Below are 12,781 nucleotides of genomic sequence, written 5' to 3'. Positions count from 1 at the left end.
CTCTATTTTTTGAGACCCGAGAAACTCGTTGACTAACAAAAGGTGTTTTAGATTTCACTGCACAGATCGGACATTTTTGCATTCCCTTCTCTCTCGACCGTCCAGAGAAGCTGCTTCTTACCACTTGCTTCTAGGACCAAGTTTTGTGTACTGTTTCTGTTTTATATATGTCAACATCTACCTCCTTTCGGTGAATGTAATCAAAAGTCAACATAATGTTGAAAACTACTCTATTAACAACTCAGAAATGCTGAATGGCCACCTGGTTGTTCTATTTAAAGAGCAGAGCTTTATAGTGAAAATTATGATAGCCCGGGTGTCACTGACTTGCGTCTCAACCCTGATCCTGATGCAGGACACACGCACACAGACAGAATGGATTCAAGCATTAGGTAATGTTTTAGGGTGTTCTAAGTCTCAGGATACAGATTGATGACAAATGGTTTTTGAAATTGAATGCAAGCCACTTTTTCTTTTAAACGACAGCCTTGATTTCAACCTGACTTGAAAATGTTCCACTTAAAAAAAATGTTGCACCACATCCAAACAATGACGAAAGATCCAATTGGGACAGAAAACATAACATTTATGAGCACTGCTGATTGCTCAAGCCTCTCTTTCATTGTTTTCCTTCCTAGCTAATAAATAATAAAATTCTACTAGAGATTTTTGGATATGCATTTATTATTATGGCTGTGGATAATGTTTAAGAACCTCATATATTGGCAGCACAAGCTACAGGACCCTTTTGAGCACTCTTTAGTGTATTTCCCTGATTTATTTTCATCATTGCACATATCAGAGCCTGGTACTGCCTTTCTTTATGTGCTTGTTTATTTAGCCTCTTACTTTCTTCTTCTAGAGTGTAAATGCCATGAGAACAGGGACCTACTATATGTTTCCACTGAACTTGCCCTAGAAGTTAGATTTGTATCTGGAGGAAGATAAGCACTCAATATACAGTTGATGAAGGGCTTCCCTGGTGGCGCAGTGGTTGAGAGTCCGCCTGCCGATGCAGGGGACACGGGTTCGTGCCCCGGTCCGGGAAGATCCCACATGCCGCGGAGCGGCTGGACCCGTGAGCCATGGCCGCTGAGCCTGCGCGTCCGGAGCCTGTGCTCCGCAACGGGAGAGACCACAACAGTGAGAGGCCCGCGTACCGCAAAAAAAAAAAAAAAAAAAAAAAAAAAAAAAGAAGAGTTAAACCTGGGCCTGGGAAGCCTGTCACTTCAAAGTAGCTCTATCCTCAGTCTCACTGCATGAAAGGTTAGAAAGAAGACAAGTGCAACTTATGGTTTCTGCTCTCAGTGACAGGCAGAGGAAATACATATTGAAATAGCATCTGTATTGAGATGTTAAAAATGCAAAAGATGTGTGATACTTGGCAAATACGTGTTGTAGACAAATGATATTGAAATTCAGGCAGTGCTATGGAGGGAGCAAATAAATCAGGTTTCCCTTAATATTTGCAATATCAGAGCCTAAAAACAGCTTTGCATTTATCTCGGACAACTGCAGTGGGGTGCTGTGGGTGACCTGAGCATCCCGCAGGAGACCTAAAGAACAGTTGCAAATGGATGGCTTGTGTGACTGAAACCAAGGGATATTCTCCAGGGTTCATTGAACCTAACACTGTGTACAGGGAGCAGAGGGACTGTTAGGACGGAAATTTCTTGTGTTGTTTGAAGGCTTGAGTGTGTCCACCTTCCTGGAGCCACGGTCTCATCCAAATGGACCCTGCGTCATTGCCGATAAAACTTTCTTGGGAGAATGTTTTCTGGCTGTTTCTGGTACATGAAGGACTTGGGCATATCTGTCTTCTCCTTAATTCATGGAGAGTAGATCACAATCAAAGGCCTCTTGCTGAAGATTAGTAACCCACCCAAATATCTTCAGATATCCAACTCCCCAGGAAGGAACGGTGCATAAAGTCACACACCCCTCGTAGAGGTAGGAAAGGAAGTGACTTTCGTTTTGATCTGCCCATTGGGAGAAGCCCGTGCTGCCCTGCGTGAGCCATGAGTTCAACTGTGTTGGTAGAAGGCATTTTGCAGACAAGTTGTCAGTCTGTGACTAGTTTCCTTTCAGGATAAGAGAATGTTTAGGTTACCCGAGATGATCTCTGGAAATGTAAGAGTAGACTCCAGTATATATTTTTCTGCCGTGAAAGGACTTGCAATCTAACGTGTAACCACAAAGGCCAGCATGCTCCTTATAAAGCTGAGAAGGCTTGAATCTGATTTTTCCTCATCATTGCTTTTGGCACCATCTTGTGTAATCAGCTCTTTCAAAGGATTTTTCCTGTCATCTGTGTCTGCAGGAACATTCAAAGCCCGATTTAAAATCAGTATCTCAAAACTCAGAACTCCGGACAAGCTTTACAAGCATTATGTTTACCTCCCTCTCTTTCTTGTTCTCTCTCTCTCTCTCTCTGTCTCTGTCACTCTCATTCTGTTCTTTATTTACTTTTACCGGCTTGTCATTTGCAATATCCAGTGTGATGTGTAAGGTTGGGCTTACTTGAGATTTCCAAAGTGTTGACCTTTGATTCAAATGAATGGAGCAAAACAAATCATCTGTCAGCTAAGGTATAACTTATGTCTGTTGTCATTAATGTAACACCAAGACTTTACTCAAAAATGAAGAAATGCTAGCATAACGTGCCTTATGACTGTGTTAATTAAGGACTGAATGACTTACCTTCTTATGGGGGGTGAGTTTAGAATTAGGAAGACCAAAATTCAGATCCCAATTCCTTCATTTACCAGTTGTGTCACCCGGAGAAAGTTGCTTAAGGTTTGAAAGCCTCAGCTTTGATTTACAATAAATCCTTATAATTGATTCTTCCTATTTTGAAAGGGCAAATTTGGTCTAAAGGGTGTTCTCTTGAATATTTCTGTCTGTCCTTACCATAATCAGTGTTTATGGCAATAAAGCCCTCCCTTAGGAGGCATGGCACACAGTGAATGATTTTCCACCTGCCTTTTTGTTTTACAATTTGCTTTTCGAAATATCTCTGTATCATTCTGTCATCAACTCCTCAGTCATGGCATTTGTTATATATGAATATGACATGTGTCTCCTGGAACTATTGTAAATGATGTTCACACTCCAAAGTACTTTGTGGAAGTTGCTAAACATATGATAAAGTATATTTTAAGCCACTGGATTTTTTCGTTATTCGTCACTATTATTTCATTCACGCGTGCATGCATTCAGTAATTATCTATGGAAAGCTTACTATGTGCTTGTCTTGTGGGAGGTGGAGACAGAGGGCACCTGACCTCCTGGGGCTTGGCGGCTGCAGGTCAGTGGGGACAATAATGGAAAATGCAAACACCAGAGAATAACTGTAATGACATGTGTCATCAGTACTAAAGGATGCTTATTCTGTGGGTCAGGGAAGATTTGCCAGGGGACATTCGTTTATGCTGAGGTCTGATAAATGAGTAGATCCAGCTATCTAAGGGTGGAGGGAAAAGTGTTTCAGGCAGAAGGAACCACATTTAAAAGTGGACAATTTTGAGAAATGAGAAGGGGTGAGTGAGTGAAGGATAGGAGGGGAGGTTCCTGCCATGTGTGCCCCATCTTTCCAGCCAATCTCAGGAGGTTGAACGTTATCCTAAGAACACGGGCAAACCATCGACTGGTTGTATACGGGCCACGAAACTGACATGACAGGTGGCTTGGCTGACTCTGAAAACACAGTACTGCTAGATTGCAGAAGATGAGTCTTTGTGTGAAAGAGCCTGAAATTCCTGGAGATGATTTCTTGATGAAAATATAACAGGTTTCTCATCTTTTCCTTGTTAAGACTCCAACCTTAAGGCACAGGACATGTCTCTGGAGTGTCTCCCTGCCTCTCCAGTTACTCTAAGGAAACTAAGGGCCCTGACTCAGAACTGGATTTTCCAGCCCAGGGCTCCTGGACACCTTGCCTCATAAACAGTAAAAGAGGGTCCCCTCCACGTGGCCAGGTGTTGGTCTCTTACACGTTGTCCGAAGAATGTGAGCTTTTAAGTATTCAGTGTCGACCGTCTTGAAAACCTTTCCCTTCTCCCCTATTCTATCCGCTCCCTTCTTCCTAGAGAATATCACTTACTTTGGGTATCAGGTCAGATCAACCTCACCCTCTCAGAAAACAGGAAAACTTTCCCAACCATCAAAACTAAAGAGTGGGTAGGCATCCTTGCTGTGGGCTCATGTAGCAGCCTGGGAATTTTGTCCTTAGTGGGTATCACTTGTCACAGTGTTGAGATGCTCCGGATGCGCAGGCTCAGCGGCCATGGCTCGTGGGCGCAGCCGCTTCATGGCACGTGGGATCTTCCCAGACCGGGGCACGAACCCGCGTCCCCTGCATCGGCAGGCGGACTCTCAACCACTGCGCCACCAGGGAGGCCCTCTTGCCTTTTTGATAATAGCCAGTCTGACAGGTGTGAGGTGACAGCTCATTGTGGTTTGGGTTTGCATTTGCCTGATGGTTAGTGATGTTGAGCATCTTGTCATGTGCCTGTTGGCCATCTGTGTGTCTTCTTTGGAGAAATGTGTATTCAGCTCCTCTGCCCTTTTTTTTAAACTGGGTTTTTGTTGTTGTTTTCAGTTGTATGAGTTTTTATATATTTTGAATATTAACCTCTTACGTATTATTTGCAGACATCTTCTCACAGCGGGTTTAAGTTTAGTGAGCAATGTGTCTTCTGGTTTACACAAGAAAATTGTCATATATTTCACAAATATTTCTTAGGTGGTATTTGAAAGGGAAAAATCATACTTAACATTTAGTATATTTTTAAACTCCTACTGGTGGACCATCATACATTTTAAATCAATGACTGAAAACAGAGTGTGGCAAACGTAACGTGATGCGATGGAAAGAACGTTAGATGAAGCATCTCGTCACCTCAACTTGAAGGTCTTGAAAACAATCTAGAAAACAGAGCATTGCCAATTCTTAGGGTTCATGTAAGCATATTTACGAACTCATAAAGTTAATCTGCAGTAATAGCAACCATTTTTCTTGTTGAACTAGTTTTGAATTACTTGGTAGTTCAAAATATTTTTAATTTAAATGAGATCAAGACTTTAAAAAACCATTCTAAACACAACAATCAGCCCCAGGAACTCAGCTGCCCTCCAGTGGGAGAGAAGGACGTAAGGAACTGGTGTGTAATGGGTCAGAGTTGCTCTTTGGGGAGGTGAAGAAGTTCTGGAGGTGGAAGTTGATCATGGTCGTACAATGGTGTGAATGTACTCAATGCCACAGAACTGTCCGCTTAAACATGCTTCAGACGGTACATTTTATGTTCTATTTTACCACAAGAAAAAAAATAATCTCCACTTACTGAGGTGATTGCCGTAAGGAAGCTGTATGCATGCTTGCTTCTCCTCGTTAAGAGTCTCTTCAGCCTGGATCTTAGGTGGTTCTTTGCATGTTTGAAAAATCGGTATAAGTTGCTGTTGTCTTCTTTTAAAAATGTGTGCGTGAAAACGTCTATTTAGACAAAAAAAAAAAATCATGATCATTATAGGAAGTTGTTGCTCTGCTGGAAAGTTTCCAGAAAGAAAAGAAGTTATAGTGACTTTTCCACTCGTCTTTTGCCCAATGAATATGTTTTACCATTTCCTTTTCATCTTCCTTTCACTCGTTCCCGTGGTGCACATGGTGAAGCAGGAGGCTGTGGACTGAGTCTGATTTGTGCGGGTGCTGGGGACACTCCTAATGGGATAATGCAGGCGGGAGAAGCAGCCTCAGGTTCAGAGCATCAGTCCAGGAACCGCTGACGTGGAATCTTAGACTTACTTGGTGGTTTACTGGCCCAGTCCAGGGTCTCCCTGAGTCTCAGTTTTTTCCAACATAAAATGGGGGGGAAAAATCACACTTTCCCTCTTTGTTTTGCGAAGGGGTTAATGCATGTGCCTGTGTCTTGTAGATTGTAAAGTGCTCTAAAGGCTTAACATGGCCTTATTCTTTCCACTGCTATGAACTATTAATGACTTGTTTCACTGATGATTCCTATGGTATTAAATGAATAGAGAATATCACTGAGAAGTAATGCTGCATTCTGTGTTGACTGGATCCCAGGTGATGTCAGCCTGGGGAGAAGTGGCAGCAGAGATGCTGCTATGATTTGACTCTCTGATTTCCCCCTTGGTTTCCTTATTTCAATCCATGCCCGGAGCAAGCAGCTCTCTCATGAACCCTTGAATACAGATTGAAATATATTCAGAGGAGATAGGCGTTTGATTTATTTGATTATTATATTTACCTTTGGGTTAAATTCTTTTGAGGAGAGAAAATAAATAGCAAATAATCGTAGACGTGAGAAGGCTAGGCATTCTTTTAGGAGAAATCTTGGGAAATACAGAGGACTGTTGTACAAGAATTGCCTTTCTCCCCAATAGTTGCTTTTGTGATGGTTTTGAGGGTGATATGGAATTTGCTGCTGACCCACTTTAAAAAACGTATGTGAAGTATATGCTCTGATGCAAGAAACGTATACTGTGGGTGATGAGGAGACGAAGTCTTTTTTATTAAAGGTAAGGAATTACAGTTCTGTGTGTGCGCACACATGTGTGTTTCTCTGTGTGCTTGCTTCTTTAGAGATGGAGACGGAGACAGGGATTCTTCCTTTCTTTATACTCTAGGCAAGGTTTATGCCCCCTGGGAAGGGATACTGTTTATTTTTCTTCCCGTACCTTTTGTGAAGCATGGAGACCCTTGGATCGCGCCCTGTCACTCAGTAGGCTGAAGTGCAAATGCTAATTTGTTGCCATACTGCAACGTTGTGATTTGCATTCCAAATCAGACTGCAGAATCCCATTATAAATCGCTTATCCTGTCGTTCCTCATCTAGCATTGTTCTTTCTGCTTCCCCAAGAATGACCCTTGAAACAATTCTCTTTCAAGACATTCCCATTTAAAATCAGTTTTCATGGCCGAAAATCACAACAGTATATCACAAAGACATCCAGAGATTCTTTTTACAGAAATTGCAGTGTTTCTCTCCCTTTCTTTCAAGAGTTTCGTGGCGCTGAAGTGAACTAATGACTTAAAACATATCTTTCAGGCTTAAAGGTTTATACTCATCCTTTTGAAAACCATCCTTCTCTATCTTTTTAAACCTGAGAGGTGTGAGCTTACAAGTCCTCTCTCAATGATCATCTTTTACAGATAGACCCTGAGATGGTATAATTGCATCCTTTCTTGGCACTTTTAAATCAAATTAGCCAGATACGTGGGGAGGAGAGAACAGGGGAACGCAGTTTTGAAAGGTATCTGACTGGGTGAGCAGTAAGACCGCAGCATAAAGAACCGCCGGGAGTCTGGGCTTTCCCACTCTGGTGGCAGGGAGGGGGAATTACGGGTTGGTGGTCTGCTTCCTGTTAGGAGAACACCCCTCCATCTGTTCCCAGCTCAGCCTGTTTCCAATTTAAAGCCCAGATTTCAATACAAACCTCAATTTCTTTTCCCCATTTGAAATGCAAAGCAAGCCTTTCACGTCCTAGAGCCTCTGCCACTGGGATTCAGACCAAATTTCCCCCCAAAATTCTCAGGCTCTTTGCTTGAATACCTGCTTACAGTGGTGCACAATGGACAGCATTGAGAAGAAAAATTAATAATCTTCACGGAAGAGTAATTTGAATGAAATTGCACTTGACAGCCTGTCTCCAAGCAAACAAGAAACGCGAGGGAGCCTGAGCTAAGCTCCAAGGACTTACCCAAGCCACTGCTGGGGGAGCTTCCCAGGGACAAAAAAAAAAAAAAAAAAAAAAAAAAAAATCGCTCGCTTCTCCTCCATCTAATTGAGCTTTTGATTAATTCCTTGTACCAGATTCTACTGAAGAAAGGTAGCCATGGAAGAGAATATGGAAGAGGGACAGACACAAAAAGGTACTGTGCTAGAAAGGGGTTATTTGTAACTAAGTCATTATTTTGCAGTTTCCTTGTTTACTTTAGACACTTGCCAGGAAGGCTAATGAATGTTTCTGTCTTGGAAGGCGTTTTTTGTTTCGCCTTTAGTCTGTTCCCCACTTGCGTTCATATCTGGCGTGAATGTTGCCACTATTTGCAAATCTTTCAGATATAAGTATCCAGACGCGGAGTTGAGTGTTAGTGATGAGAGCATTGCGGTATTGTTGCGAGCTGTCCCTTGGACCTTTGTTCATCGTCATTTATTTCATGTTTTCACGCTTGTCGAGCTGGGTCAAGGGATTCCTGGTGTGAGCCATAAATGCAATATTGGGAGCTGGTTGTAGTTAAAAATCTGGTGATGTAACCATTATCAATACCTCTGAATGGACATCTGATAGAACAAAGACCAAGAGTGTATTTATTATATTTTCCTTGGTGCGCCTTTTTTAAAAATCCTTTTTTCTTTGAGTGGATGCAGTTGAGTTTTAATAGAGATGGAGCAAAGGTTCATAAATTTTCAGAGTGTATGTACGGTGACATGAAGGTTTCCCTTTCTATAGAGTTGATTGTCATCAACTTCTGCATAATAAATGTCAAGGATATTCTCTGATGCATTTTCTAAGCGGGTGAGGTATATCTGGCTGTATAAGTTAAAGTGAAATTGTCATTTTTATAGGTTGAAAATGGCCAGATATTGGCAATTTTAAATGATTCTAATACTGTAGAATTTGTGTGTGTGTCAAGTGGTAGCTTTGAAGGGAACGGTAGCTTTCACCCCAGAATCAGCTGCATTTTCTCTCATGTCTGTTCAAGGCTTATGTAATGGTATAGAAAACACTCTTGTGTTCTTAGGATGGAAAGAAGCATTAACACAGGTAATGCTACTTAAAGGTTACATTTAAGAGTAGTACGGAAAAGATTCAGCTATCAAATTTGATTTCAAATGTACGTAAATGCATTATTTTAGAAAATTATATTTTACGTGATAAAATAGGTAGGTTGGAAGTATAGCATAGTTTTTACATTATTTTGAACCATTCGGCTTTGCTGGGTCTTTCACCTCAACACACACGTACACACACTCACATATACATAATAAGAGACATTAAATACATAAAGGTTTTATAGAAGCAATAGAGGAAGGCAGTAGATAAACCAGTGCCCAGATTTTAGACATTAGCACACTTGTTAATGATACTCTGTAACAGAAACACAATAATCTACCTCGATAGAATGTGATCTATTTTAAATGAAAAGAAAACCTCAACTGCCTTTACTATGTGAACAGACAGCTGAAGTGTTCATCAGTGATATAAAATGGCAAATTTTCATGGTAATTTTCATCCTTAAAAGGCATCTCTATTGACTGTTTTATTTTAGGAATAAAATACCTTATTTTAATATCTTTTTATAGCACATAAGAAGATCGCTTCTCGGCCAGTCAACCTGTTTAAGGAAATAGAAGTTTATCATTTTAAATAGAAAAATGGTATTCCTTACACTAAATAAAACCTTGAGATAAAGCACGGATTGTGGTAACAGGTTGAGTATGTCTGAGCGTGCCTTGGTAGATGCAAGAAAAATGATGCCAAGAAAAATGATGTAATTAGTTGTGATGTTTTTTTCTCCAGTAACACTGAAAATCTTTCCTTCATTGGGGTCAGGGTAGCGGTGATGTGATGATCACCTCCACCTGTCTCACCGGGTTCTTTTTCTCATAGATGTGCATACTTAGTTCAGGAACAGCAGTGGAAAACAATTTTTAAAACTTAAAATTTGTATAATGATCTCTAAGTATATCGAGATATATAAGTAAAATATCTGTGATTAAGCTTTTTTTTCCTTAATGGAGAAAGAGAAGGTTTAATTTTCTTCATTCCTGGTCTTCTATTCCTTTCAGCTATGCCTATGACACCTTTTCTATATGTTTGTTGTTAGAAAGTTATATTTGAATGTAAATGCTCTCTCTGCTTGAGTGGAGGCAGGAAACAATGTGATGGGATCTAAGTTGGAGGAGTTACTTGACAAGCAGATAAAAATCATTAGAGGTTTTTACAGAGTTTAGGTGGACAGATCTGATGATCCATCCACTTAAAGGAAGGCAACACTTTGCATCAACCCTTATCCTGTTTTTCTTAAATTGCATAGGACTTTCTTAAGTAATATTTCAGATAGCACAGAATTCTCTGACGTTTGAAAGATGCTGTCCTGTCCCTTCGTAACAATTTAAATCGATTCTTCCCTGTTACAAATTTAAAGGACTTCAATTCATGTCAGTGTTTACTCATGTCACCTTCCAGGTTCAGCTAGCACGTAAAATGGAAGGCAGCGGTTTCATAAACATATTTGGAAAAATGCAATAGAGTTGATATTTAAGGACTTAAAAAGATCTTCCATAGGAAATGTATTTTTCTTCAAAATGAGTTCTCCCTTCCCCACTTACTCTGAAAGGCAACCGAAAGCAGTCCTGTGACATTTGCACTAATTTAACTCTATGTGTTCAGTTCGGGAGAGACGATAATAATGGGGTAACTTCACCGGCCGTTCTGCTCGGTGAACCCATGCCTTGGTGTGAAACGGAAATGGGGTCATTAGTCTGTTATTCCATCCGTGTGTGCCACCCTTCCCAAAGGTGAGTATATCTCATTGTGCTGAGTGGGAGTATAGTGTTTTAAGGAAACATGTTTTTTGTAAAACATGCCCTGTAAATGAAAGCCAATTATTTTCTCTCGAGTTCAACCAAAGCAACCGTGTTCTGGTATTGGAGGAAAAAAGAAAACAAAAGAGGCTGTTTTGAACTTAGCCCTTGGGTTCAGCCATAATAAACCCAGCATCACTGTCATGAAAAAGTGAGATACATGGTCACCAGCTCCAGCAACAAGGGCTTCAGTTGTCATAGAGAGTTGGGCTACGTGCATGAAGAGATTTTTTACAAAGATTTAAAAGGTATACATTTATGACTTGTAGATATGCGACTATATCTGGAACATTTGGCCCAGTCCTCTGGGAAGAGATGTAAATGATTTGGGGGTGTCTGATCATTAGAGAATTAGTGAATGTGTGCTCATATGGCCAGCCAAGTGGGTAGCCATTACTTTGTAGATAACCTCAGTGAACACATTACTGAATTAGGAGAGGTCACAGAGAAGGTCACTGATGAATCAATGATTAGAAGAAGTGATTTAAAAAAGTGATTCTATAGAGATGAAAAGAAAATAACAATGGACAGAAGAGTGAGCAAGTGGGAATCTTCATAAACTGGCTGAACTCTTCCAAACAGCCAAAAACCTGATGGATTTCATTTCTGAATAGGAACATCATATATGAAAAAAGCCTCAAAATTACAAGCTGTGTACCGGAAATGTTTGATCAGCTCAAAAGATAGCTTCGGTGTTACTCACCATGTTTTTCTAGCATAATTAACTAGCAGCATATGCGTCTACGCTGTCAACTTCTCCAGCTGCACAGAGTCCACCGCTGGCTTCCTCTGAGAATCAGTCCTTGGTGACCCTGAAGGACTGGGTCACTGCAGGACATAGAAGGTCACACTTGGTGGGAACAGCCCAGCTTCCTCACCTCAAAGCCATCACGTGGCCACTGCTTAATGGTGCTCACTCAGCCTCAGCGCGGCACCACTAACATAGGTGTCGTGTCAGCATCCTTAACGTGTTAAAACCAGCAAGAATATCTCAATGAAAGGACAGTGCACAGATCTGTCTTTTCCCGGTCAGTTGTCGTGTCTGTCTATCTCATAATTAACAACACCGTATGATTATATTTATGTCTGCTCATAATTATATACTTTACATTCGACAAGTATACACGCACAGGACAAAAGCATATATATCATATTTGTGGGCTGACAAAGTCTTTTCAAAGCTTTTTTTGACTAGGGTTGTTTCTGCCTTGCCAGATGACTTGGGAGCCTAACTCTTCCTTAAACAGATGTCATCCCTGAAGAAGAGACACCACTGTAGTAACTGAGAAGAGAGGCGGCTTCAGCTCATCATCTCTAGATGATGTTGGTCAGTGTAAATTACCCTGGGATTTTGGTGCCAGACAATGGCCTAGGGACTTTACATAAATTAACTCATTGACTCTTCACAGTGACCTTTGGTGGTACTAATATTGAGAAGACTAAAAATCAGATAGGTTAATTAACTGGACCAAAGTCTCATAGTAGCAAGTAGCAGAGCCGGGGTTCGATACAGTCGGACGGTGGCCATGGTCTGACTTTCAACTACACCCTGCGTTGCGCTAGGTGTCAACGTGGCCTGCCTGCCACACCCCCTTCGTAGTGACTCAGCTCCAGCCACAGACTAACACTGCACTGGTCAGCTGTTCTTGGTAACTCACGGCTGTGTTCTTTATCACCAACTCTGGCTTGTTTGGCCAGATGTGAACAGCTTCACCAAGGGCAGCCAATCCGTAGGTGAGGCAGCAATCTATGACCTGTAAGTCTTGACTCCAAAAAGATGGGCTTGGTCAATGGGACTCCTCTCTTGAGGTTGGGAGAAGATGCTTCTTTGTGTGTTGGGAGGGTCTCTTTATCCCTCCATGTATCTTTCTAGTGACTGTGCTGCCCATCCCCCCGCTAATCTGAGTGAGTCTCAGTTCTTGGCAATCAAAAGACCTCTAAATAAAACAGATGCCCAGATCCTGTTAGGAAGCTGATATGAAGGGACTTAATGTTAAGAACTTTTACCCAAGTTTAACCTGCTAAGTGGCAACTGAACCAAATGTACACTTATTGTATACTTAAATGTCAACTTGACACACTGCTCTTGAACACATCCTAGGTGATGCTGAATTTTTCCCTCACCTATATTTTATTTTTATAATTTGAATAATTAATTCACCCTAGAACTT

The 12,781-nt window shown here is 41.1% G+C and overlaps 1 protein-coding gene across 7 annotated transcripts in view; it reads left to right on the top strand.

Moving 5' to 3' along the window:
• The window catches only part of GPM6A (glycoprotein M6A), a 287,922-nt gene that overhangs the window by 147,339 nt on the left and 127,802 nt on the right, over positions 1–12,781 (top strand). The window contains exon 1 of one of the 7 annotated variants that reach the window (XM_049704159.1): positions 6,520–6,537. The exons of 4 other annotated variants lie outside the window; for them this stretch is intronic. Coding sequence is in view for 1 of the 3 variants with exons in the window: in XM_004280916.4 (XP_004280964.1) it covers positions 7,855–7,891 (37 nt within the window). In the remaining 2 variants the exon portion in view is untranslated. Of the gene's footprint in view, positions 1–6,519; positions 6,538–7,063; positions 7,892–10,526; positions 10,545–12,781 lie in introns of those variants that run through there. 2 more of the 7 variants (XM_004280916.4, XM_049704161.1) reach the window with 2 other exon arrangements.

The sequence above is a fragment of the Orcinus orca genome, chromosome 21 (genome assembly GCF_937001465.1).
Source record: "Orcinus orca chromosome 21, mOrcOrc1.1, whole genome shotgun sequence".
In the NCBI taxonomy this organism is placed as follows: Eukaryota; Metazoa; Chordata; class Mammalia; order Artiodactyla; family Delphinidae; genus Orcinus; species Orcinus orca.
The sequence above is the reverse complement of the archived record's forward strand: the minus strand, read 5'-3'. Positions and strand labels throughout refer to the sequence as shown.